Source organism: Neopsephotus bourkii, unplaced genomic scaffold (assembly GCF_033783945.1).
Source record: "Neopsephotus bourkii isolate Nb327-2 ecotype Australia unplaced genomic scaffold, CSIRO-AGI_Nbou_v1 NB_722, whole genome shotgun sequence".
In the NCBI taxonomy this organism is placed as follows: domain Eukaryota; kingdom Metazoa; phylum Chordata; class Aves; order Psittaciformes; family Psittacidae; genus Neopsephotus; species Neopsephotus bourkii.
In genome coordinates, this window is record NW_026901221.1 from 156730 (window position 1) to 179065 (window position 22336).

The 22336-nt window shown below is 49.2% G+C and overlaps 1 protein-coding gene across 1 annotated transcript in view; it reads left to right on the plus strand.

Annotated features, from left to right (window-relative positions):
• Nucleotides 1-6107: 6107 nt before the first annotated feature.
• The window catches only part of LOC133212641 (neuronal growth regulator 1-like), a 123051-nt gene continuing 106822 nt past the window's right edge, over nucleotides 6108-22336 (plus strand). The window contains exon 1 of the mRNA XM_061354288.1: nucleotides 6108-6483. Within this exon, the coding sequence (XP_061210272.1) occupies nucleotides 6236-6483 (248 nt within the window). The 5' untranslated portion in view covers nucleotides 6108-6235. The remainder of the gene's footprint in view (nucleotides 6484-22336) is intronic.

Here is a 22336-nt window from a genome sequence, read left to right on the forward strand (position 1 = left end):
GGACATAAGATGGAGATGGCTTCTGCCTTGTGGCTTTTAGTGTGTGTAGTACACCATCCCTTCTGCTGCACTGGGGGGATGTTGAAGCTTTGCAGACATGAGAGGATCCAGAACAGTGACATTAGGAATGCCTCATGTCTGAGCAAGGTATAATTGGAGCTTGTGTTTTATAAATAGACACCCATGGATTCACTCCTCCTTAAAGGATTCTTTATGGTATGTGTTTTCTGATGTCTAATACGGGCTGAGCTTGATGTGCAGCCTTGCTCCGTCTGTTTAAAAACTCGAATAAGACAATGACTCAAACCTATGGAAATCCGAGTCCATTCATTCTGGTGCTAATGGAACTGCCGGCTTAGAACTCGTAGGTGCTTATTTAGAGTATACCACACCAGGGTTCTCCCAGTGTTTGAAGTATGGCACATGATTTGTATTTTACTGAGCACTTCTGTATATAGTCATGTAATAGACAACGTAGAAAACGGGAAATGCATTTTATGGGGATTTCAGCTTTTGCTTTCAATTCTATTAGCAAAAACCCCCACCATAGTGCCATGAATTCTGAAGTTATCTCTGGAAGAGATACTTACTTAAAAGGAGAGGCGTTGATTTCAGTGCTTGACAGAGCCACTATTTCCATTTTTCATGTTTAAAAGATTTAAAAAGGAGATGTTGGGAAGGAGACGTCTGAAACCTGCAGTTTAGATGGGCAAGTTCTGTGTCTGTGTTTGCTGAGATTTACCCCTCCCTCGGCTTCTCTGCACCCACCTCACCCCATCCCAAATGGAATTTCCAGGGGATGTGTTTGGCAAAGCCTTTTGGTGCTGTAAGTGATGAGCTGGTGGGATTGAGCTGGAGCTGTGCTCTCCAGAGCAGCCCTGCAGGAGCAGCAGGGACTGTGCTTTGAAAACTCAAGCTGATATTATTTGGGTGCCTTGGGTGGTTTGCTCAAAATTGAGGCAGCTTGAGACACTTTTTAAGGGCATTGAGTGATGGCTGGATGCTTATTGGAAGGGTTTGTGCTGCGACAGAGTAACCAAGTGGTTCTTATTTATGTGATGTTCTTGCCACAGGATAGCAAGGCAAAGATCAGTTACATTAGAGAATATTACCTGGGAATGTTGATTACCTGAGAATTCCTAAGCTAATAGAAATGAAACCCTCTCTTTCTCTGTGGGAATGCTTCATTCATTGCCTCTAAGCTTCTGCTGTTCTTTGGCCATTGTAAAAATCCTTCCAAATTCCCAAGTTTTTATAAACTTGGACACAAAACATGACTCAGAATTCAATATGTGGGGTTTTTGTTCTTTTTTTTGTTGCCCATCTGTATCCCGTCATCCCATATGTCCTTCCCCCCTATTAAAAATGCCTATCATCTGTTTAGGAAGCAGAAATAAAGTCCCTTATCAGTGCCAGAATCATGGCAAACCTCTGCTATTCAGATGTGATGGGTGATGCTAACCAAAGTCATTTGGCAACTGGATGGAATACTCGAATGCTTTCAGAAATATGTATTTCAAAAGCAAACAAATGGATAGATGGAAATTGCCCATTTGATTCTCACAGAGCTCTGTAAAAAGACTTTGATTAGAGCCATTACAGAATCACAGGACAGAGTGCCTTCCATGGCTGCAGGTGGTTGTTTGAGGAGATGAGACATACCTTGAACGTGCTGCTGCTGTGAGTGCTGTTGGGAACTTGAAATAAGATGTGCACTTTGTCAGCCAATGTTAAAACATGGAGAAATGGAGCAAATTACTTGGCCAGCTCTAATGTAGGGTAATGAGCAGCTGACAAGCGCTGCCCAAAGGACATGGAAAAATGAAACTCACTGGAACTTGACATGACCAGGAGTTAAAAAGAACTAAAATTGAGGAGTTCATTGAAAAACAGCAATCACAGAACCCCAGCCTGGTTTGGGTTGAAGGGACCTTAAAGCCCATCCAGCTCCAACCCCTGCCACGGGCAGGGACCCCTTCCACTGGAGCAGCTTGCTCCAAGCCCCTGTGTCCAACCTGGCCTTGAGCACTGCCGGGGATGGGGCAGCCACAGCTTCTCTGGGCACCCTGTGCCAGCGCCTCAGCACCCTCACAGGGAAGAGCTTCTGCCTAAGAGCTCAGCTCAGTCTCCCCTCGGGCAGGTTCAAGCCATTCATTCCCCTTGGCCTGTCAGAGCTAACAGTGATAGCAACCGAGGCTCACAACCACAGGAGAGGAAGCCAAAAGCCGGCTGTGGGTTGTGAATCCATCTTGAATCGTTGTGCAGACTGTTGAAGGGGAACTTGCAAACAACAAATAAATGCAGCTTTTCTAAAAGGCTCTGAACAAAAATGTGTAGTCGATTGGTGAGAAATAGCACATGCCCTTGCCATTGCACTGTGTAACTCCCGAGTTCCTTCAGTGCCACCAGCATCCTTAAATAGCCAAATGCCCCTCACAGTAACTAATGGCAAAGACCCTGGCTTCCCGCCCTGGAAACAATATTACTGTGTTACACATCTGCTGTGAGAGATGTTTTCCTTTCCTCCCCCCCCCCAGGCTTGGAGGAGGTGGGGAAGATCCAGATGAAAGAATTCAGCCTCTAGAGCAGCGCTGATTGTCATAACTGCTATTGACTCCTGACCTGCTTTTTTTTTTCCCCATTGATCTGCAAATAGCATGAAAGCCAGGGCTATGAATGTAAAAATGAACAAAACAAAGCAAAAAGCTTCATCTGGGCTGTTGCTGATTGAGATTTATGTGATCTTTTGCAAAATTAATAGAATGTTGCTGAGGAAATACCTCTTGTCCTTCTGATTCAAAGAGGTGCGAATTGTTTCATTGTTTCTTAAGGTCAAGCAAAACCTTCATCCTGCAACTCATTAAAGGCTACTGAGCTCTCCATAAAATTAGATCTTGACCATTATATCACATTTCTCTCTGGATGGACTCGGAGTTCTTACAGGAGCAGCTGGGTGGTTTTTCACACATAAAACCAGATTCCCCAGTGCCTGCTCCTCTGGATGTCAGCACAATATGCTGTGACAAGGTGCCTCCCTTCAGGCCTGGAGAACAGCACTACTGATCACAAACACATTCACAAACGTTCTGTCTCAAATACTAATGCATTGGCTGACATGGTTTAGTGTGAGGTGTCCCTGCCCATGGCAGGGGCTTGGAACTAGATGATCTTAAGGCCCTTTCCAACCCACACCATTCTGAGTCTATGAAATGTGTGGCCAAATGTAACAGAAATAGTTTTGCGTGCCTGTTAGAGGAGGAACCACATTTCCCTCTGGACTGCAAGGCTGTGAGGGAACAGACTGATCTCTGAACTGATCTGAACCCTCTTCCTTCTTCCCTTTTTCCTTGTTATGAAAAGAATGGCATCATCTAGTTTGGTACTATAGCATGGCTGAGATTGCAGGAAGAGCAGGAAGCCTTGGGTCGGGTGGGGAGGGTTGGTTTGTTTGTTTGGGGTTATTAGTTACCCCTGCTTGAAAAGTTTAAGGTGAAAAATAGCAAAGTGGGTTCTGATTTGGGAGCCATGGAAGGGTCACTCTGACCCCTTTGGCCAAGGCAGGCTGCTGTTGTCTGATGGGCGGTGAGACAGTTATCGGTACCTTTGGCAAATGAGCAAATCATCCTGGGACACAAAAGGAATTTGAAGTCTTTGAGATGCTCTTGTGAGAGCGATGGAATGGGTGTCATTCACAGGAGAGGCTCTTTATTGGAATGTGGCCTTAAAAGGGAGAAGTGTGGGGAGAAGTGATTGACAGGTCTTCAGGAGCCATTGAAGCAGGAGTGGTGTGTGTCTGCTGTGGCTTATGCACAAAACAGGGAGCAGTTCTTGGTACTTTACCCTTCTGTGTGGCTGCTGTTGGGACAAGGATGCGCTGATGCAGCAGTGCTGCTGGGTAAACCCTTGTCAGGCTTGAGCTGGGTGGTGTTTCAGACCAAGCTTCCATCAGACACATGGTCAGGGGGACACTGGGGTCTGAAGGTGGGTTCTCAGCTTACAGGGTCGGTGATTTTAAAAAGGAGATAGAGGTTTGATGGCAATATTTGAGGTGAGGTTGGACGGGAAACAAGACATTGTGAGGATGCAGTGCCTTGAGAACTGCTTTGACAGTGCTGACAGCAGAACTCGATGGGTGACGGTAAAAATGACACCTGCGAACTGCACAGGGAGGAGGTTGCCAAATGTTTGGGATGTGCTGTTATGTGTTTGCTGCCTGCAGGAGGAATTCCTGTCTGGGCAGGCCCTACAGGAGATTGTTGTGTGTCTTCAGATGTGGGATGGTGACAGTGTGAGACGGGCGAGGGCTCTCACTGATACTTGTAGAATCCCAGCCTGGTTTGTGTCGGAAGGGAGCTCAAAGCTCCTCCAGCTCCAACCCCTGCCATGGGCAAGGACCCCTTCCACTGGAGCAGCTTGCTCCAAGCCCCTGTGTCCAACCTGGCCTTGAGCACTGCCAGGGATGGGGCAGCCACAGCTTCTCTGGGCACCCTGTGCCAGCGCCTCAGCACCCTCACAGGGAAGAGCTTCTGCCTAAGAGCTCAGCTCAGTCTCCCTCGGGCAGGATAAAGCCATTCCCCCTTGTCATCTCATAGTTAACAATGATAGCAACTGTGGCTCACAACCAGAGTCTGTCCTGCTGGCAAACCCAGCTCAAAATGCACTGTGTTGCCTCAGGAATATTCCTAACTGCATTTTTCATGGTAAATGTTCAGCTCCTGCTTGCAGGAAGTTCCTGCTGGTGGTCCCAATGGATGGTATCACGTGCTACAGCTGCTGCATGTGCACTGATAGAGGGAGTCGTCTCACGGTGGAGTTGTGTTTAACACTGAAAAGGCATCCCTGTATTACAGTGGTAATTCTGATGGTGAGATTTCCACATCTAAGATTTGCCAGCCGATCTCTCTCTGTCCTTATCAAGGAAACTCTGTAGTATCACGTGCTGGAGAAATAGAGGAATAATTCCCTTCTGTGTATGCTAGAATTTCCTTTGGCAGCTGGAAAGATGTACTGCAATGGGATGTAGTGGTGAGGGACGCAGCTTACAGAAGGAATAGAGGTTTAGGGGAAAAGGGAGCATTGAAAATAGAATTAATAAGTATTTTTTTTACTTGGAATATTCTGTCAATCCTCCTGATGCAAATTGTGAGTAGGAAAAGCGGTGTCCTGGGAAAAGGCACAGCAGCCAGGGAGAGGGGAAGTGCCATGGGAGAGCCAGGCTGTGCTGGCTGGCGCATGGGGTGGCCGAGCTGCTCTGGAGAAACAATTCCTACATTGTGCGGGCCAGATGTGCATGGAGCAGTGTGGGAACAGCTCAGAACTGCCCTCGCTGCAGCAGCCCTGCCATTCCTTTGCCATGACAGTGCATCCCTTAAGCAACTTCTCTCCCTCTGATGGGAGGAGAGTGAATCCCGTAGGGAAGCTGGAAATGTGCAGCCTGAGGTCCTGTGAGCAGCAGCTACATGGGGAGGTGGGTATTCGGGTAACAAAACCAAGCAAACAAAGTCCTTACTTAGCATCAGTCTCAGAGGCCAACAAGGTTCTGAATGTGCATTTAACATGCTGGAGGAGACGGCAGGAGGAAGGCAGGCTGCTGCTCATTGTTGCATGGCTGTAGGGGAATAGTCTGTCCGTGGTGCTTTGCTCCTTGGTGTCTGTCTCTAGTTATCCTGGTAGAATCATAGGGAACGGAACTGCCCAAACATCAGAGTGGCTAGTCCTGTATTCCAGAAAGCACTGGATTGTTTCTTTGGAAGTCGTAGCAGCTCCCGAGGGAGGAGGAGGCCTCACCGTGGAGCTGCCGGTGCAATTTCCAGCACCGCCGCCTCAAGCCAGCGTTTGCCTCGCTGGCTTTGGGTAAATTTTGGTGAAATCCCATGTGGAGAATGGTACAGGGAGCAGGTTCCGAGGAGGAGCGGCGGGCATGCCCATGGATGACGGGGGCAGGTGGGAACCGGGCGAAGAGAGGTGGTGGGGGGAGGTTGCGGGCCGGGATGTCGCGGGGCGGGAAGCCCGGGAGGGACACAGCGCATCCCTCCGCATCCCTCCGCCGCCGGGACGGTTGCCAAGGCAACGGCTGCGTGGCAACGGGGCTGGCAGCGGGGGCCGCCCGCCGCCGAGCCGCCGCCGCGGCGCGCAGAGCGGGCGCGCTGCCCTCCTCCTCCTCTTCCTTCTCCCTCCTCCTCCTCCTCCTTCTCCTCCTCCTCTTCCTCCTCCTCCTCCTCCTCCTCCTCGCTAGATGCTGCGGCGGCCGCCCGGGAGCAGCCCCGCTCCGCGCACGGCCGCCGACCGCGGGCAGCAGCGGAGCGGCGCGGAGATGGTACCGCTGGTGCGGAGCGCCGGGGGCTCCCACCAGTGGCCGGCGATCGTGGTCCTCGGCCTGTGCTGTCTCCTGCCTCCCGGGCGCCTCGCTGCTCCCGGTGGGGACTTCCCCGGGGCGACCGTGGACAATCTGGTGGTCAGGAAGGGGGACACAGCGGTGCTTAGGTAGGAAGCGATATGGGTCGCGATGGGGTAGGAGGGATATGGGGGGTATCGGAGAGCACGAAGCGGAGCCGCTCTACCGGCCCTGCAGCCGCAGCATCCCCCGAGAGCGGTCGAGTCTCCCGCGGGATGCTGCGGAGACTGCCTCTGTCCCCGGGGTGATGGTTGTTGGCGTTGGGGGGTCCCGGAGCTCGCTGGAAGCGGTTTTAACTCTCCCACTTTGGCCAGAGGTCTGTTGGTAGAAGTTGGCAACCGCAGGGTTGGGGGGGGTTTGGCTCCCGCAGCACTTCCCAGCTCCGCAGGAGCGGGAGTTGCGCCCCGGCAGAGCCCCCGCGTTGCTATAGCTCATTTCTGTGCTTTTTCCTATTTCCCAATGGAAAGGCTGCCTTGACCCCGCGCTTCCAGCAGCCCCAGCCCGGTTGGCTGGAGCGAAACCTGTTCACCAGTGGTCGCACGCACTTAATCTACTCGAATCCTCTGATTTCTGCCCATTAATCCTCTGGCTTGATTTAATTATTCCCCACCCCCTCCCAAACTTTGTATCCATTTATACTTTTAAATCCTACACTCATTATCATAGTTTTCCCCTTATTTTGCTCTACTTGAATTAAACCCCATCTTCTGCTCTCGGGAACGCTGTTGCAGGGGTTTGAGCCTCTCTGCCTGCATCCAACCTCGTATTCAATTGCCGGCAGTTTGAAGCGATGAAGTATCCGGCTGCATTATGTTCTCTTAGGGTGTCACTCCCTCAGGCCTCCAGGTTCCAACCTATTTTAGGCAGATGCCTTTTTACCAGTCCCATGATCTGCCATAGAATACTGTAGGAGGCATTTTCAGTGGGATTTGGGGATGGTTTTATAGCAAGGCAGTCTGCGTCTGGTGTAGTAGCTGCTGAAAATACAGTAGATGTCTATGTAGGGCAGCTGACAAGTATTTTCTATGTATCCCTCAGCCAGACTCTGTGTTTGGAGGGGTCCTGAAGCCCTCGTGCTCTCTGCCTGCGGTACTGGGGATCCAAAGGAAATAATCTAAACAAGAAAGTGTCTTATTTGTACTGTTTCAGGCATAGAGGTGGCAGATAGGGTAATGCAATGGGTTTGCTCGGCCAGTACTAAACGTTATTAGGATGTAAACAAATACAGGTTTGGAACTACCTTAGTAAAACCCGTGGACTTGCCTCTGGGTGGGTTTCAGCTGCAACACAGTCGGTTCCTGGCCTGAGTCTCTCTCTGAAACTCAGTGCCTGTGCAGCTGGATAGGTTACATAAATGAAACTGGAGCCGTAGGATGAAAGCATCACTTTTGTCTCAGGAGGGAGGGAGAGGATCTGTTTTGCAAAGAGATGCTGCTGAAGGAAGCATTAACATCACTACCAAAGCAATTAGGTGCTGAGATAACGGTGCTTTAAGTCTGTCTTGGCATTCTTCTTGCTCTATGATTAACTTCTTCCAGTTCATCCGCCTGTTGTAGGCTTCCTTTCAGACCAGTTTATTTTGCTTTCAGCTGGTGGTGCCCTTTGAAAGGGGAAGTGCAGGATCAGTGTAAGAGACAACACTTTGAGCGGAGGCTGCAGAACACGGGTAGGGCTGTTTATCTCGAGTCTTGCTGCACGTCGGCACTGCTCCTCCTCAGTTTTTCCTCACTGGGCATTTGCAACACTAATATATTTAAATATATGTTTAATCAACTGCTGTTAGTATCCTAAGTCTGGGGACCAGGCTGTTGATTTAGATACTAGTCCCAGCAAGCTGGATAATGCAACTGGGGGGTTAGAAAAGGTGTTTTCCCTTCCAGCTCTGTCGCCGTCTGAAGGCAGCTCCTTTCTGCCATCGCACCTCACAGCACCCAGGGTTGGCCATGCCCTGGCTCCTGGGGCAGGGTGGCCATGGGGTCCCTTCCCTGGCACATGTTGATTCACCTCTCAGCACGCTGCTCTGATTCTGGCTGTTCTCCAGCAACGAGGGCTTCAGAAGTTGCCTCCTCAGTGCTCCTAAAGCATCATCCACATTCCTTGCTTGAATAATTGATGCTGGAGCATGGAAGTACTTCCCATGGCTTTGAGTCAGCACTTTTGCAGCTGCGAGGAGGTTGGGGAGATGTTCAGGGTGTGTGTTTTGGTGGAGGTGTCCCCTGTGGGGAGCGTGATGCTGCACACTGGCTCAACAGACACCCTGCATCTGCCCCTGTGCATCTGAATTGCATATGGACCCCCCTCTGGGGGCCCACAAGGAGCGTGGATAAGGGAGTTGTTGAACTGGGGATAAGCTTTGACTTGTGAGTCTCATTTGGAGCTAAAATAGCAGGGATGAAGGCGCGTGGGCTGTTTCAGTGAATGAGGTGGTGAGCTGAGTGAGCCAAGTCCCAGTTCCCACATTAGGTTTTCATTGTCTTTGCTAAAGGTGAGAAATAAAGTCGCTTTGACTGCTGAGGCTTTCCAGTAAAAGCCTCCAAGTGTTACCACGAAGTAAAACAAGTGGCACAGCTCCCTCATTTTCAAACAGTTAATTCATATGAATGTTTAATGCATCAGTTCAGCATTAAACGTAGGCAGCTATTCTCTAGTGGTGCTGTTAAACCTGGCTCTGAGCAGCAATCCCAGCCCTGTGACCATCACCCCAACACCAGGCAACCCTTCACCCATCACCCCTTACTGCACACCGTGGGGCAGGTGAAACCCCCCTCCTTGCCTTGGTGGGTGCTCCTGGGTCTCCCACAACCTCCCTAACCAACACAGGGCACAGCACCCCAGATAGACCCACTAAACAGCTGGCCAATAACATCCTTTAGCTTCTGTCTTGGTACAGAACACATCTTAGCAATTGTTTTTCCAAGAGCGTCTCTCATCAGCCAAGGTTCTCTCTGATGAGGAGTTATTTCTGCAGCTTCCACAACTAAAGTCCTAGTGCCTTTTGTTTGTTTTGATCTGTGCAGCCCCAACACTGCTCCTGTCACTGGTTCATGAAGTTATAAGGAATTATATCAGTAACATGGTGGTTTTGTATGGCAATGTAATTTTGGGGAGCCACTTGCTTCAGAAGTGAAGTTCTGTCCTGCAGCTCCTCTATATTCTTCCCATATATTCTTCCCAGACAAGCAGTTAAGATTTAATGAGAACACATGAGGAAGGAGAGAGCAAGTTGTAAAAATGTTATTTTATTGAAAGAATAAATGGCTGCATTGCAAACTGCTCAACATACGGAAGCAGTCTCTGGTTCACAACTGGGTTTGTCTGCTGGGTTTCTCTGTGGCTTCCTGTGCTGATGCTTATCTAGGCTACGGTGATTTGTGTGTGTCACCCTCGGAGAGACCAGGTTTATGTTCCTTACCGGTCCCTACACACCTCATCTGCATTTTGTGAGCAAACTCCCCTGGGTATCTCAATGTACTCATCTGGAGGTGATGGAAATGGCTCTCTCTACAAAGCAAAGGTTTTTTGCCTGCATTTTGTTTTTCTTAAAGCTCATGGATGATGAAAGCTGGTTTTACCTTGGTAACACTTCTAAATCATGTAATGACAGTAAATGAAGTTTTAGAAACTGAGTTTAAAGAGCAAAAGGTCTTTTTACCATTATGTGATTACAGAGAAATTAATGAAATCCTAAAATCTATATAACATAAAAATGTTTAGAATCATAGAAATATGTACTCTGCAACATGTAAAATACTGTGTAGCCTTCACTGCAAAGAGTTAAACCTCATGCTGGGAGCCATTGGATGGAGGTTCCCAAAGACTGTGGTGGAAGCTATAAAGCAGGTAACCACATCTGTGATCACAGGGCATTCGTCCGTTCTTGTTGCATCCAGCTGGGAACACCAGGGATCAGCTCCAGGCCACCCTTGTTAGCAGGTAACTCAGACCTCCTCGACGTGCCTTTGACAATGATGGTCTCTTTTGGCCATCCTGTGTGAGTGTGGTCTGAGGTTTAGAGCAGCCGACAGACATCTGTGAAGGGGACTGTAGAGGAAGATGGTTCCTGGCTTTGGTCATAGGTCAGGAGGTTTGGGGGTTCTTGGTTTGTTTTCTGAAGCTGAAATCCATCCTTCACATGTAGCCTGGCTGCTTCTCTTCCCACCTCGGGAGTTCCAGGTCTGTGCTGTGCTCAGTAGTGCTCTTCCCTGCTTCGGAGTCATCAGGTCTCTGCTGAAGCCTTTCAGGCCCTAGTGGGGATGTCGGTGCCTAATTCATGTTATAATGCTGGGGGTGTGGGGGGTGGTTATTGACTTTTGGTGACTGGGACTTGCCACTTCTGCCTTCTCTTCCAAGACAAGCTGCCCCTTATAGCCAACAGCCTTTACCAAAGGAGCAACACTGGTTGTGGACAGCTTTAACACATCTGCCAAATGTTCTTCGTCCCGTGTCATCCTTATTACTGAGACCTGGGCATTTGGCAAGGAAGCTTTGCAGTACCAGTAGCAGGTGAATATCAAGTATATACAGCATATTTGTATTTTAAGATGCTATATATATTCTAGTATTACAGTCCTTCTGATGCATGTCCAGATACTAGTGCTGGATGCAGTTGTGCGCAGCACTGTGTAAATGCAGGTATCTCTGGAGTGCTGGGTGGTGAAATGAACACAAGAGTACTCTCCTTTATGGCTTTAAGAGGTGCATTTCTGACTCCCATCCTCTCTTGGTATTCCTGTGCCGTTCAGCATCATAAATTATTTGCCTGGGTGAAGCTTTGCTCCCATCTCTCTGGAATGTGACTGTGGTACATGGAGACACACGGGCACACCCCCTGGTGAAATAAAGTTGTTGTTTGGGTAAGGCTTTCACGTTCCAAATCCCCACCAATTATGAAACAAGCACACTGCGGCTCCTGCCCCGTGTCTGTGCAGTAATAATACATAAATTCAGAGTAAATTAAAATAATTTATCATTTTAAACAATCAGGAAGGTTTCAGGCGCTGTGCAGAGGAGCCAACAGCATAAGGAATGAAAAACAGAATTTCTTCCAAAGGGCTGTTCTACTGAGGAAAACCCAGAGTTAAATGACTTTCTTTGTCTCATCTACATTCAGGTACCTAAAAGGGGCTGCAGGAAACCTGGAGAGGGGCTTTGGCCAAGGGCCTGTAGGGACAGGCCAAGGGGAATGGCTTGAACCTGCCCGAGGGGAGACTGAGCTGAGCTCTTAGGCAGAAGCTCTTCCCTGTGAGGGTGCTGAGGCGCTGGCACAGGGTGCCCAGAGAAGCTGTGGCTGCCCCATCCCTGGCAGTGCTCAAGGCCAGGTTGGACACAGGGGCTTGGAGCAAGCTGCTCCAGTGGAAGGGGTCCCTGCCCATGGCAGGGGTTGGAGCTGGAGGAGCTTTAAGGCCCTTCCAACCTGAACCAGGCTGGGATTCTGTGACCTCAGTGTCCGGCTGGAGACCAGTAACGAGTGGTGTCCCTCAGGGATCGGTGTTGGGACCGGTCTTGTTTAACATCTTCGTCGCTGACATGGACAGTGGGATTGAGTGCGCCCTCAGCAAGTTTGCTGATGACACCAAGCTGTGTGGTTCGGTTGATCCACTGGAGGGAAGGAATGCCATCCAGAGGGACCTTGACACGCTTGTGAGGTGGGCTGATGCCAACCTCATGAAGTTTAACCATGCCAAGTGCAAGGTCCTACACCTGGGTCGGAGCAATCCCAGGCACAGCTACAGGCTGGGCAGAGAAGAGATTCAGAGCAGCCCAAGGAGAAGGACTTGGGGGTGCTGGTCGATGAGAAAATGAACATGAGCCGGCTTCAGTGTGCGCTTGCAGCCCAGAAACCAACCGTATCCTGGGCTGCATCCAAAGCAGTGTGACCAGCAGGTCGAAGGAGGTGATCCTGTCCCTTTACTCTGCTCTCGTGAGACCTCCCCTGGAGCATTGTGTGCAGTTCTGGTGTCCTCAACATAAAAAGGACATGGAACTGTTGGAACAAGTCCAGAGGAGGCCACGAGGATGATCAGGGGCTGGAGCAGCTCCTGTATGAAGACAGGCTGAGAAAGTTGGGGCTGTTCAGCCTGGAGAAGAGAAGGCTGCGTGGAGACCTCATAGCAGCCTTCCAGTATCTGAAGGGGGCCTATAGGGATGCTGGGGAGGGACTCTTCATTAGGGACTGTAGTGACAGGACAAGGGGTAATGGGTTCAAACTGAAACAGGGGAAGTTTAGATTGGATATAAGGAGGAAATTCTTTCCTGTGAGGGTGGTGAGGCACTGGAATGGGTGCCCAGGGAGGTTGTGAATGCTCCATCCCTGGCAGTGTTCAAGGCCAGGTTGGACTAAGTCTTGGGTGACCTGGTTTAGAGTGAGGTTGGCAGGGGGGTTGGAACTTGATGATCTTAAGGTCCTTTCCAACCTTAACTATTCTATGATTCTATGACCTTGCATAAGCATTGACTGTAGCCAGTATCCCAGGGAAAGAAGTCTTGGGGCTCAGCCTGACTCTGCAAAGGCTGACCCTGGCTTCCCGTGGTACAGAAGCTGACTTATTGCTGGGCCTGGAAACCAAAGCATGTGCTGCAGGAGGCTTGGGGGCTCAATCTGGAGCCGTTTCAGTTGTTTGAGACTTGTGGAGGTGAATGGGTGCATCCTGCTGATGAAAGCAGGCAGGTCCCAGACAGGGACCAGCATGTCCTTGAACGGCTAGGCAGGCTTATGAGCCCTTGATTGCTATTGCCCACATTCCCTCTTCCTAGAACAGATTTGGCCTGTGCCAACTGCTGGTCTTGCACACATACAGTGTCGTTTTAATACCATGGGTCACCCTTTCAAGGGATCTTCTCTTGCCCCCCTCCATAATGCAACTGTTGCTCCTTGTGATGAGGGAAGGAGAAGGAAGCTGGTGATGATGCACAGTATCCTGCCTGCTGCTCTGGCCTCTGAGCCAGCCTCTGCCCTGCTTCTGGCAGATACCCCATGGCTGGGTGAGGAGCAGCGCGGCTTGAGACTAAACATGGTGTTTCCAGGGCTAGAAGGGCTCAAGCAGCAGTGATGTGAAGGCAGGGTCAGGGTAACGGAGCTGGCCACGGCTCTGGGGAATCTCTGGGGAGGGCAGTGGTGGCTGTGGGCTCACCTGTGGCAAGGTCACATTGCACTAATCAGTGGGGTAATTGATCATGTCCATCCACAGGCTGCTGGTACCAGCACTTTGCCCTGTTCATCAGCCAGTCAGAATGATCCATGGATATCCGGGTGAAACGCGAACTGTTGTCTCCTGATGGGAATCTGTTCCTAAGTGCAGACGTGTTTAAATGCCCCTCTGATAAGGCACTGTCTGTTGGCAGGGGAAGGGGGCTCTGGGTCCTCCTCAGCTCTGTCTCTGCAAGCACAATCAGTACAAATTCCACATACCTGTGGGAACAGGGGGCTTCTGCTTGGAAGCAGAGGTTGGGACTCTTCAAATTTCAGATCTCCCATTTCTCTCCAGCTCAGCCGTGTCGTTAGCTTCATGCTAAGCCAGTGATGTGCTTACCTCAGTTTTAACCATCAGGGGGTACTTCCTCTGCCTTCTGCTTGTAGTTGTGCCTCCCATGCTGTCAGTGTGGTGCAAGTATCCCAAGCCCACACCTCCAAGCCACCTCAGGAGCAAAGACCACGTAGTGCGGCCATAAAGGTGACACTTTACAGGTGCTGGATGGCTCTGATGGGCTGCCTGGTCTGGATGTGCCATCACACCCATATTGCTGGGCTGTCTGGTTCAGGTGTGGCATTGCACCCAGGCTGCCAAGTCCAGATGTGCCACTGTACCCTGCATTGCGCGGCTGCCAATTCCAGGTGTCCCATTGCACCCTGCATTGCTGGGCTGCCTGGTCCGATGTGCCACTGCCCCTTCCTCTTTATCCTATTCTATCAGAAACTATCAAGCTGTTTTCTTTTTACCCTTTTCCAGCTGTTTGTCAACTTGGCATTAAGCCCTTCCCTTCCTCTGACTGCAGGCATGGCTGCTCCCTGCATTTCAGCTGCCAGGAACCCTGGAACAGGCTGGATTCATTAGTGCACCTGCATTGGGCATGTCAAATAGGCCCGATGACATTTCAGCCCTCGCAGTGCTGTTTCTTGCTCCTCCTGTAGTACTTTTGTGCATGCCACAGTTGATGTCTGCAGGAGCTCTGGTTCACGGTGCTGTATTACAGTGCTGTAGTGATTTGGTGGTGACTTCCACACGGCAGAGCCCACCAAAGAGTTCAACTCAAGTTTTGATTTTTAGACCTGCTAGAACTGTCAAACATATCATATACTTTACTATAAAGCGAAGTAGAACATGCTCTGGTTTATAACAGAAAATCAGTCTATTTGAAGAGATCTTCCCTTGGCAACGGCAGACAATCTGGTGGTCAGGCAGCCAAACAACCAGCTATCATTAGTCATGCATAATTAAAACAGAGAGTATCCAACTGTTAGCACTAACAGTTTTGTCTTGGAAAAAGTCTCATTAGCATACAATGCTTCTAGCAGGAGTCACCAGTCGTTTCTCTCATGCAAATGTCAATGTAAATGAAGGTAACTCTGTATGTTTATGTGTCTATGGTGTGGTTCTGCTGTACTTGAGTAACCGCCCAGGACCAGGGTAAGTGCCCGGTTTGGCGCAGCGCCTGTGATGTGCCTGTGGAATTCACATCGTGCAGTTGTCACAAGCAGGCAGGAGCACGTTCCCTCTGCAAACCCGGGGCGTGCATAATGTACCGTGCACTTGCATGCCATGTATTTCACTGGCTTCATGTTAAAAGCTGGTTTTCAACTGAAGATACTTCAGCATCATAAACCAGCACCAGGGACTGAAGTGCTCCCTCCCTGACCACCCGGGTTTCACTGGGTGTGAAGGCTCCTGTTTGGTTTGTTCTGGGGATGAAGATGATGGTGCAGACCTTTGCCCTTTATTTCCTTGAACAGGTCTGACTGGTGGGTGTGTGGTGTTGCACTGCATGACTGTTCAGCTTGCTTTGGGTGCTGTTGGGTAGGGAGGAGATAGGTTTCTTTAGAGCATGGTGCTGATAAGGAGCTGCAGAGATGTAGGTGGCAGGATCCTGCCATCAGCAGGGAGCTGGGAGGCAGGTTGGTGACAGGGAGCTGGTGGGAAGCAGGACCAGGTAAGAGCCATAAATAACCAGTTAAAGAAGAAAACAAGGCTTCAGAACCATTCTCCCATTTGTTATTGACTGGAGAGAGGGGAGCTTCTGTAACCCAGAGCTCCAGAGGGGCTCTGTGGCTTCACGACCAGCTACAGATGTATTGTGCTTAATTAAGCAAAAATGGTACTGAGGAGAGTTTGTTCCAAGGAACCGCGATGGAAGGAGGGAAGAGGAGGCTTCAGATGAAGCTCTGGTTGATGTAGTGTTGTTGAGGTCTATGTAATTCCATATTAATATGTGGTACAGTGTATGACATGTGATTCTGTGTCTATCACATGTGATACAGTGTACGACATGTGATTCTGTACATACGTGTGATTCTGTGTAGTAGTTGCATCCAGCCTGTGCCAGCAGCAAACAGGTCCAGCACCTCTGGGGCTGGGTTCAGCACCTGCAGAGGGACCAGGCCAGATGAGACCTAATGGGACCATGGCAGTAGGGAGCTGGTGTGGCACTGCCGTTGTTTTGTTGTGTTTGTGATATGTGGTGAAAAGGGTATACACCCCATCCATCCATTCACCCACCCATCCACCTAATAGCTACAGACTTAAAGGAAAATTCTCACTTTCTCTTCAGTACAGTGGTAGAATTTCTGGTTAAAATAATAGATAGACACACATGTATTTTTTTTATAGATTTAGTGCTTTTTAATAGTGTTGGAAGGTCTCCCCTTCAGGAGCCTTCTCTTCTCCAGGCTGCCCCAGCCCAGCTCTCTCAGCCTGGCTCCAGAGCAGAGCTGCTCCAGCCCTCGCAGCATCTCCATGGCCTCCTCTGCACTCGCTCCAACAGCTCCACGTCCCTCCTGTGCTGCTGCCCCAGAGCTGGATCAGAGCTGCAGGGGGGGTCTCCCCAGAGCACAGCAGAGGGGCAGGATCCCCTCCCTGAGCTGGTGCTCACACTGTGCTTCACCACCGGTGTTGTCTAGGGGTGCCCCATAGCCATGATGCTGCCCTGGGCACTTGCCTTCTCTTGTCACTTTGGCACCTGTGTCCTGACCCTGCACTGGGCTCTAAACTTTCATCAGGCATTACCACGAGTGCTGTGTATGGCACAAAGGGGCGTGGTGTGGGGCGTTCAGTGGGTGGCTCTGCTCTGCTTAGTCTGTTCATGGTCTCTTGTGCGTCTGGAATGCTCCTTGTAGCTGTGGATGATCAGCTGTATGAAACCGTGTGTTCACATCTAGTGTGTGCTGGGAGCAGGGAATGAGGAGCTGGCTGGGATGCAGCTTCCTTGGGCTGGTTGTTGCACACTGACACACCGAATTCCTGCTTCACCAGGAAGTTTAGTAGGGGAGGGTGTAACTGCACCCGTTGTGTCTGCCCCTTCTGTGCCACCATGGTGCCTACCCACCAGCAATGTTCAGCTTGACACAGAAGCTCCAGGCACAGCCTCAGCTTTCAGTAAATTGTGGTGTCACTTGATTTTAAAATAGGGCTGTAAATGCCTGATGGAGAAATGAAAATGTGACATACTGCAGCCAATGCTGTTGGTAAGTGCTGCACTGCGGGCTCGGAATGAGCACATTTATGTTGGTGACACGGTTTGAAAATAAACTGTCTTATTACTGATATAATCAGATCAGATTCCCTGTGCCATGTACTACAGAAAAGCCTGGTGGTCAGAAGGGAGGCTCTGTGCTTGGCGGTGGTGATGAGAGCTGGAGGGGGTGTCTGGGCTGAGAGCAGTGCTGTGCCTGGTAGTGAATGGAGATGGTCATCACAGCTGTGTACTGAGATTTGGAGCCATGGTACCTGCCTCAGCCCCTTCCCAGCAGAGAACTGGGATGGTTAAGGGGTGGTGAATGCCTCTGCAGTTGGTTCCTCTGCTTTTCTAGCCCTGGACCTGCCATCACTGAGGCTGCTCTGAGGACCCACATGTCCACATGCATCTCCTGGGTCCACAACACATTGTCCAGCTCAGTCTTCTGGCTCAGTGCCCTTTGCATCAGTAGTACCTCACTTGCAAATGTGCTCACAGGTTCGCTGCTGAGGCTTCAGAAAGGTACAGGTGAAGCAGAATGTGAAGTGCAAATGAATGGGCTGTGCTCAGACAGATTGTTAATGGTCTCCAAATTGCATGAACAGTGGTCAAGAACTTCTGCCTGCCTGTGTGGCAGAGGCAGAGAATAGCCCCATGCCATGACCCTTGAGAGCATGAAGAAGAGCAGAGGTTTGGGTTCCTCAGGGAAGGTGTGAAAGGATGGTAATTGTCTCACAGATGTCCTGCCAGGAAAACCAGAACTGAAGATGGCAGATGTCAGAGGCTGTGCTGAGCTGCTGGGTTGTCCTTTGTGAGGGGATGGAGGCCTGCGGTGAGGGCTCTGGTCCACCCAGCCTACAAAGTGCACACAGAAGGAAGCATTGGCTTCTGTCAATGTGATGCTCACCCAACGGTGGCTGCAAGAGCTGGTGCAGCCTTTGGGTACCCTGTGCTTGGTGGCTGGAGTGACGCTTTGATTCTGAGAGGACAATGTGGACTTTAACCAAAGATAAACGTGGAAGTTACACAGGTTCCCCAGAGTTTGGTGGATGGTTTTGGTTTGTTTTAATTGTAGAAGTTGAGTTGATTCACAGAATCCCAGCCTGGTTTGTGTTGGAAGGGACCTTAAAGCTCCTCCAGCTCCAACCTCTGCGATGGGCAGGGACACCTTCCACTGGAGCAGCTTGCTCCAAGCCCCATCCAACCTGGCCTTGAGCACTGCCAGAGATGGAGCGTCCTTGTGTCAGTTCCTCAGGTCATGCTTGGGTTAAGCATTTCCTAACAATTTTTTGGTTTCTTGCATAGAAGCGAAGGTAAATGAAGAGTAGCTTAAACCACAGCAAGGACTTAGACTGATAAGATGCTTTTAGCTTAATTATAACAGAAATTGGGAAAAGCTCTTAAAAGAGGTTCATAGAGTCACAGATTAGGTTGAACAGTGTCAACACATTGTGAAATGAATTACAAGTGAGGTTGTCCCAGACTTTGAATACTCAAAGTCCTCAGGAGATTGGATGCAAGTCTCAATGGAATCCCCAAGTAATTTGGAGTCTTGAGCTGAGGCAAGAGTGAGTTTCCAAAGGTGCTGAGCAGAATGGATGCCTTGGTAAAAATAAGCAGGTAAATAAAAGCTCTGTCCTGTGTGTTTGTCTGCTGTGTCACAGAACCTGAAAGGCAGAGGTCTCTTCTGCGAGATAAATGAACCCAGCTTTATTGAAAGCACCATTTCAAATAGATTTAAAGGCAATTATTTCAGTTCTTGTGCTCGCACCCATCACAATATAGCAGGTTTTAATGAGGGATTTTGATCAGATGAACTAAATTAGGTGAAAAATGAGCACAACTGCACATGAAGGTCTTCAAAAGGACTTACATTATTAAATTGACTTATTTTAGGATCTGTGCTTATGAAGTATTGAGTTAGCTTAGTTATGTTCTTTAATAGATGTGATGAAAAGCCTCCTACCCGAGGGAGGTAGAGATGCCGTGGGTTTGCAGGTATTGTATTGCTTACAGAAGAATACATAACCATACAACAGTTTAAATAGTTCTGTATAATATTCATGCTAAATAGTATTGTTTAGAAGTTTATTATGGTGGCATAATACTTAAAAAATTATAGGTGACTTGATTAAAAGTAAGTCTGCATTTATCTTGATATGTCAATTATGTTGAATTTATCATAGGAATTAAATCAGGAAACTGGTAAAATCATGTACTTTAAATTGTGTTCTAGAGGGAGAAGTGTTCAAGTGTTTCAGTGTGTAGCTGCTGCTTCAGGTTGTCTCAATAAGAGTTAAATTGCATGGCAGCACTGAGGGCTCACCTCTGTGATTGGACTCACCAGGCCACTTCTACCTTCTAATAACCCTCCCACTTCAGCAGTGTAATTCTCTTCTAGTTCTTGTTCAAGGCAGTTATTAAGTAAATCTAACATTAAATATTGAAAATGTCATTGAAATGCTAATACACACAGTGAAAGAAGACTGATGAGCCTAAACTTTTCTTTATTGAAAGTCTCTCTTACTGCAGTTCTTGGTTTATGCTGTGAAGGACTCTCATATCACAGTGCTTGTTTTATGCTGTGTAAATAGATTTTTAGGTGCTGTGGGCAGTGGTTGTGACCTTCCCAATCTTGCAAGAGTGCTATAACACATGACAGCCACCTTGCATACCTCGGCTAGAGAAATTATGAGTTACTTTAATTCTTTATTTGTAAGGTGTTTTAGGGTGAAAATTTACATCAATGACTTGAGCAACAGAGCATCCACTGTCCAAACGACCCTGAAAACCCTTTCAGAAGTGTTGGTGTGTTGGATTGCACTGTGCCCCATTAACCCTGCAGTCCTTTAGGGCTGTTTCTAGGGAAAGAGGGACCATGAAGTAAACTGTTGAGTTGACAATTTAACTGGACATTGGATTGGCATCCTGTGCCAGCTACATGGGATTATCACCCTCCACGATTTGGAAACACATGATGCTTAGTAGAAAAAACTTACCTTCTAGTAGGACATTTGCTTGGCATTTTCCCAGTCTTTTATAGAGAGGGGATGCCTGTTCTTATTTGTTAACCTCTTGGTTAAAGATGTACTGGGATGGGGACATGGAGAGAGTGGCTGGAGCACCTCTGGGTGGGAGCCACTGGCACCACCAGGTCCAGCTGCTGCAGGGACCCCAGGGCACTTCTCCTGGGCAGTGGGAGATTGGGGTTGGGTCAAATGTTGATGCTTCTGGGTAGTTGATCAAACATACTCGGTTAAACATTGCACATCCTCTGTACAAAGCAATGCTGTGAGCTCTGATAGAACCATAGACTGGTTTGTGTTGGAAGGGACCTTAAAGCTCACCCAGCCCCAACCGCTGCCACAGGCAGGGACCCCTTCTACTGGAGCAGCTTGCTCCAAGCCCCTGTGTCCAACCTGGCCTTGAGCACTGCCAGGGATGGGGCAGCCACAGCTTCTCTGGGCACCCTGTGCCAGCGCCTCAGCACAGGGAAGAAAATCGCACCATAGAAAAGCCATCCGAAAGGCTGTCAGTGGAGAGCTTCCCTGGCTCTCTGCCCTCTTCATGGCTGAGACAATTTTGTGTATATACGTAGCTTTTTTAAAGGAAGATGTGAAATTTGTGTCACTTCAGGGAAGGGGTGAACACAGCTCCATGCTTGCAGCAGTGGTCCCGCTGCTCCTCGCCCACAGTCAGGGCTGCATTGCAACTTCTGCTTTTGACAGAGCTTTGATGCTCTGCCTGGCAGCTGAAGGGAAGGGCACATACAGCTGTAAAGAGTATTCGCCGTTAAATGATGAATGCATCAGGCATATGAAGTACACTGGAAAGAGTAAACCCTCAGTGCTGTGGGAGATAACAGACTTATAATGGCCAGCTGGCCCATACTGACAGTGGCAGGGCACTGCGTTAGTCCTTTCCAGTCCCTTGCATGTCCATCACCACCACGCCTTCAACAGCCCAGACCTACAGCTCTGACAGGTGAGTGGGTCCTGGGGCTTCCCTCCTGGACTCAGGGCACCATCCCAGCTCACGCACCGAATCCCACTGGGAAAGCCACATGGGCAGGGGCCAGGATTGTGGAAAGCAGCAATTTGTGACATGTTTTGAGTTAATGAACTTCGATTTTCTGTCTGCAACTGGTGAACAATCACACAGTGAGATCAGAGTCAGAGGAGGGAAGGTAATGGGAGAAGGACCAGTGGTGGGGGAACAGGTCACAATTCACAGGTAAGGAGCTTTGCTCAGATCCACAGGCAGGCGTGATGAGTAAACACGTTATGAAAGTGGCCTAATTACAAGGAGCACTTTTCCCCCTGGCTGGAACAACTGGACTAGAAAATTGTGCTAGACTTTCCATTCTGAGGCTGTTAAACGGCAGAGGAAGAGGGAACAGAATATACCTTTTGTCACAGCTACTTTTTTTTAGTATTGAGTCTTGCATGTGGCTGGAAATCAGTTTAAAATGACTTTAATTACTTGCATTTAACTTGTGGGGTCGTTTCTACCTGCATAAACCTTCTTAGGTTACATTTCTGGTAGCATAAAGGTGCGTGAGCTAAAGATGAAACCGCCTGCAAAGGACATTTGAATAATGAGGTTGGGAGGATCAGGCTGATCCCATGGGATCTCATGGAGAGCCATGAGAGCAGCACCATCCGGCTCTGTCTCCAGTGTAACAGGACATGGGGGTGAGCACAGAGCAAAGGGAGAGGAATTCTGCTTGTGAGCCCCTTGATGCTGTGTGCAGGGAGTATGAAGGTGTGATGGGTTGAGGGCAGAAGAGGATGTGAATCATCATCAGCGCCTCTCAGTCCTTCCATGGGTCCCTGTGAAACACCAAAACCTGTTCACAGTTTAGGATCCAACTTGGGCACAGAGCAGTGGGACGATCCGGGAGCTTTAGCATAGATCTGGCAGTTGAACTGTCAGGCATTTTGTTCATATAGAGCTGCACGTTCTTCAGGAGATGTTAAACTGAAGCTTCCACCCAGGCTGTGGTAGCCAAGGTACAAGCTGGAACTGGTGTGGGTGCCCTGATATCACGTCCTGTAAGTTGCAGAACTGCTTCTGTTTTTTTCCTCTCTTCTATATTATTGCATCCAAAAATGTGATCATCATCTTGGGTGTTTTTTTAGCCTCCATCACCCATGTGAGATAAATCCTTTGTGATTTTATCAATGGGCAATGGTTCTAAAGCACATCTTGGTTTTGGAGGTGCAAAGAGCACTTTCTGTGCTGTTCATCTCATTGAGTGCAGTAGTTTGGTGTAGC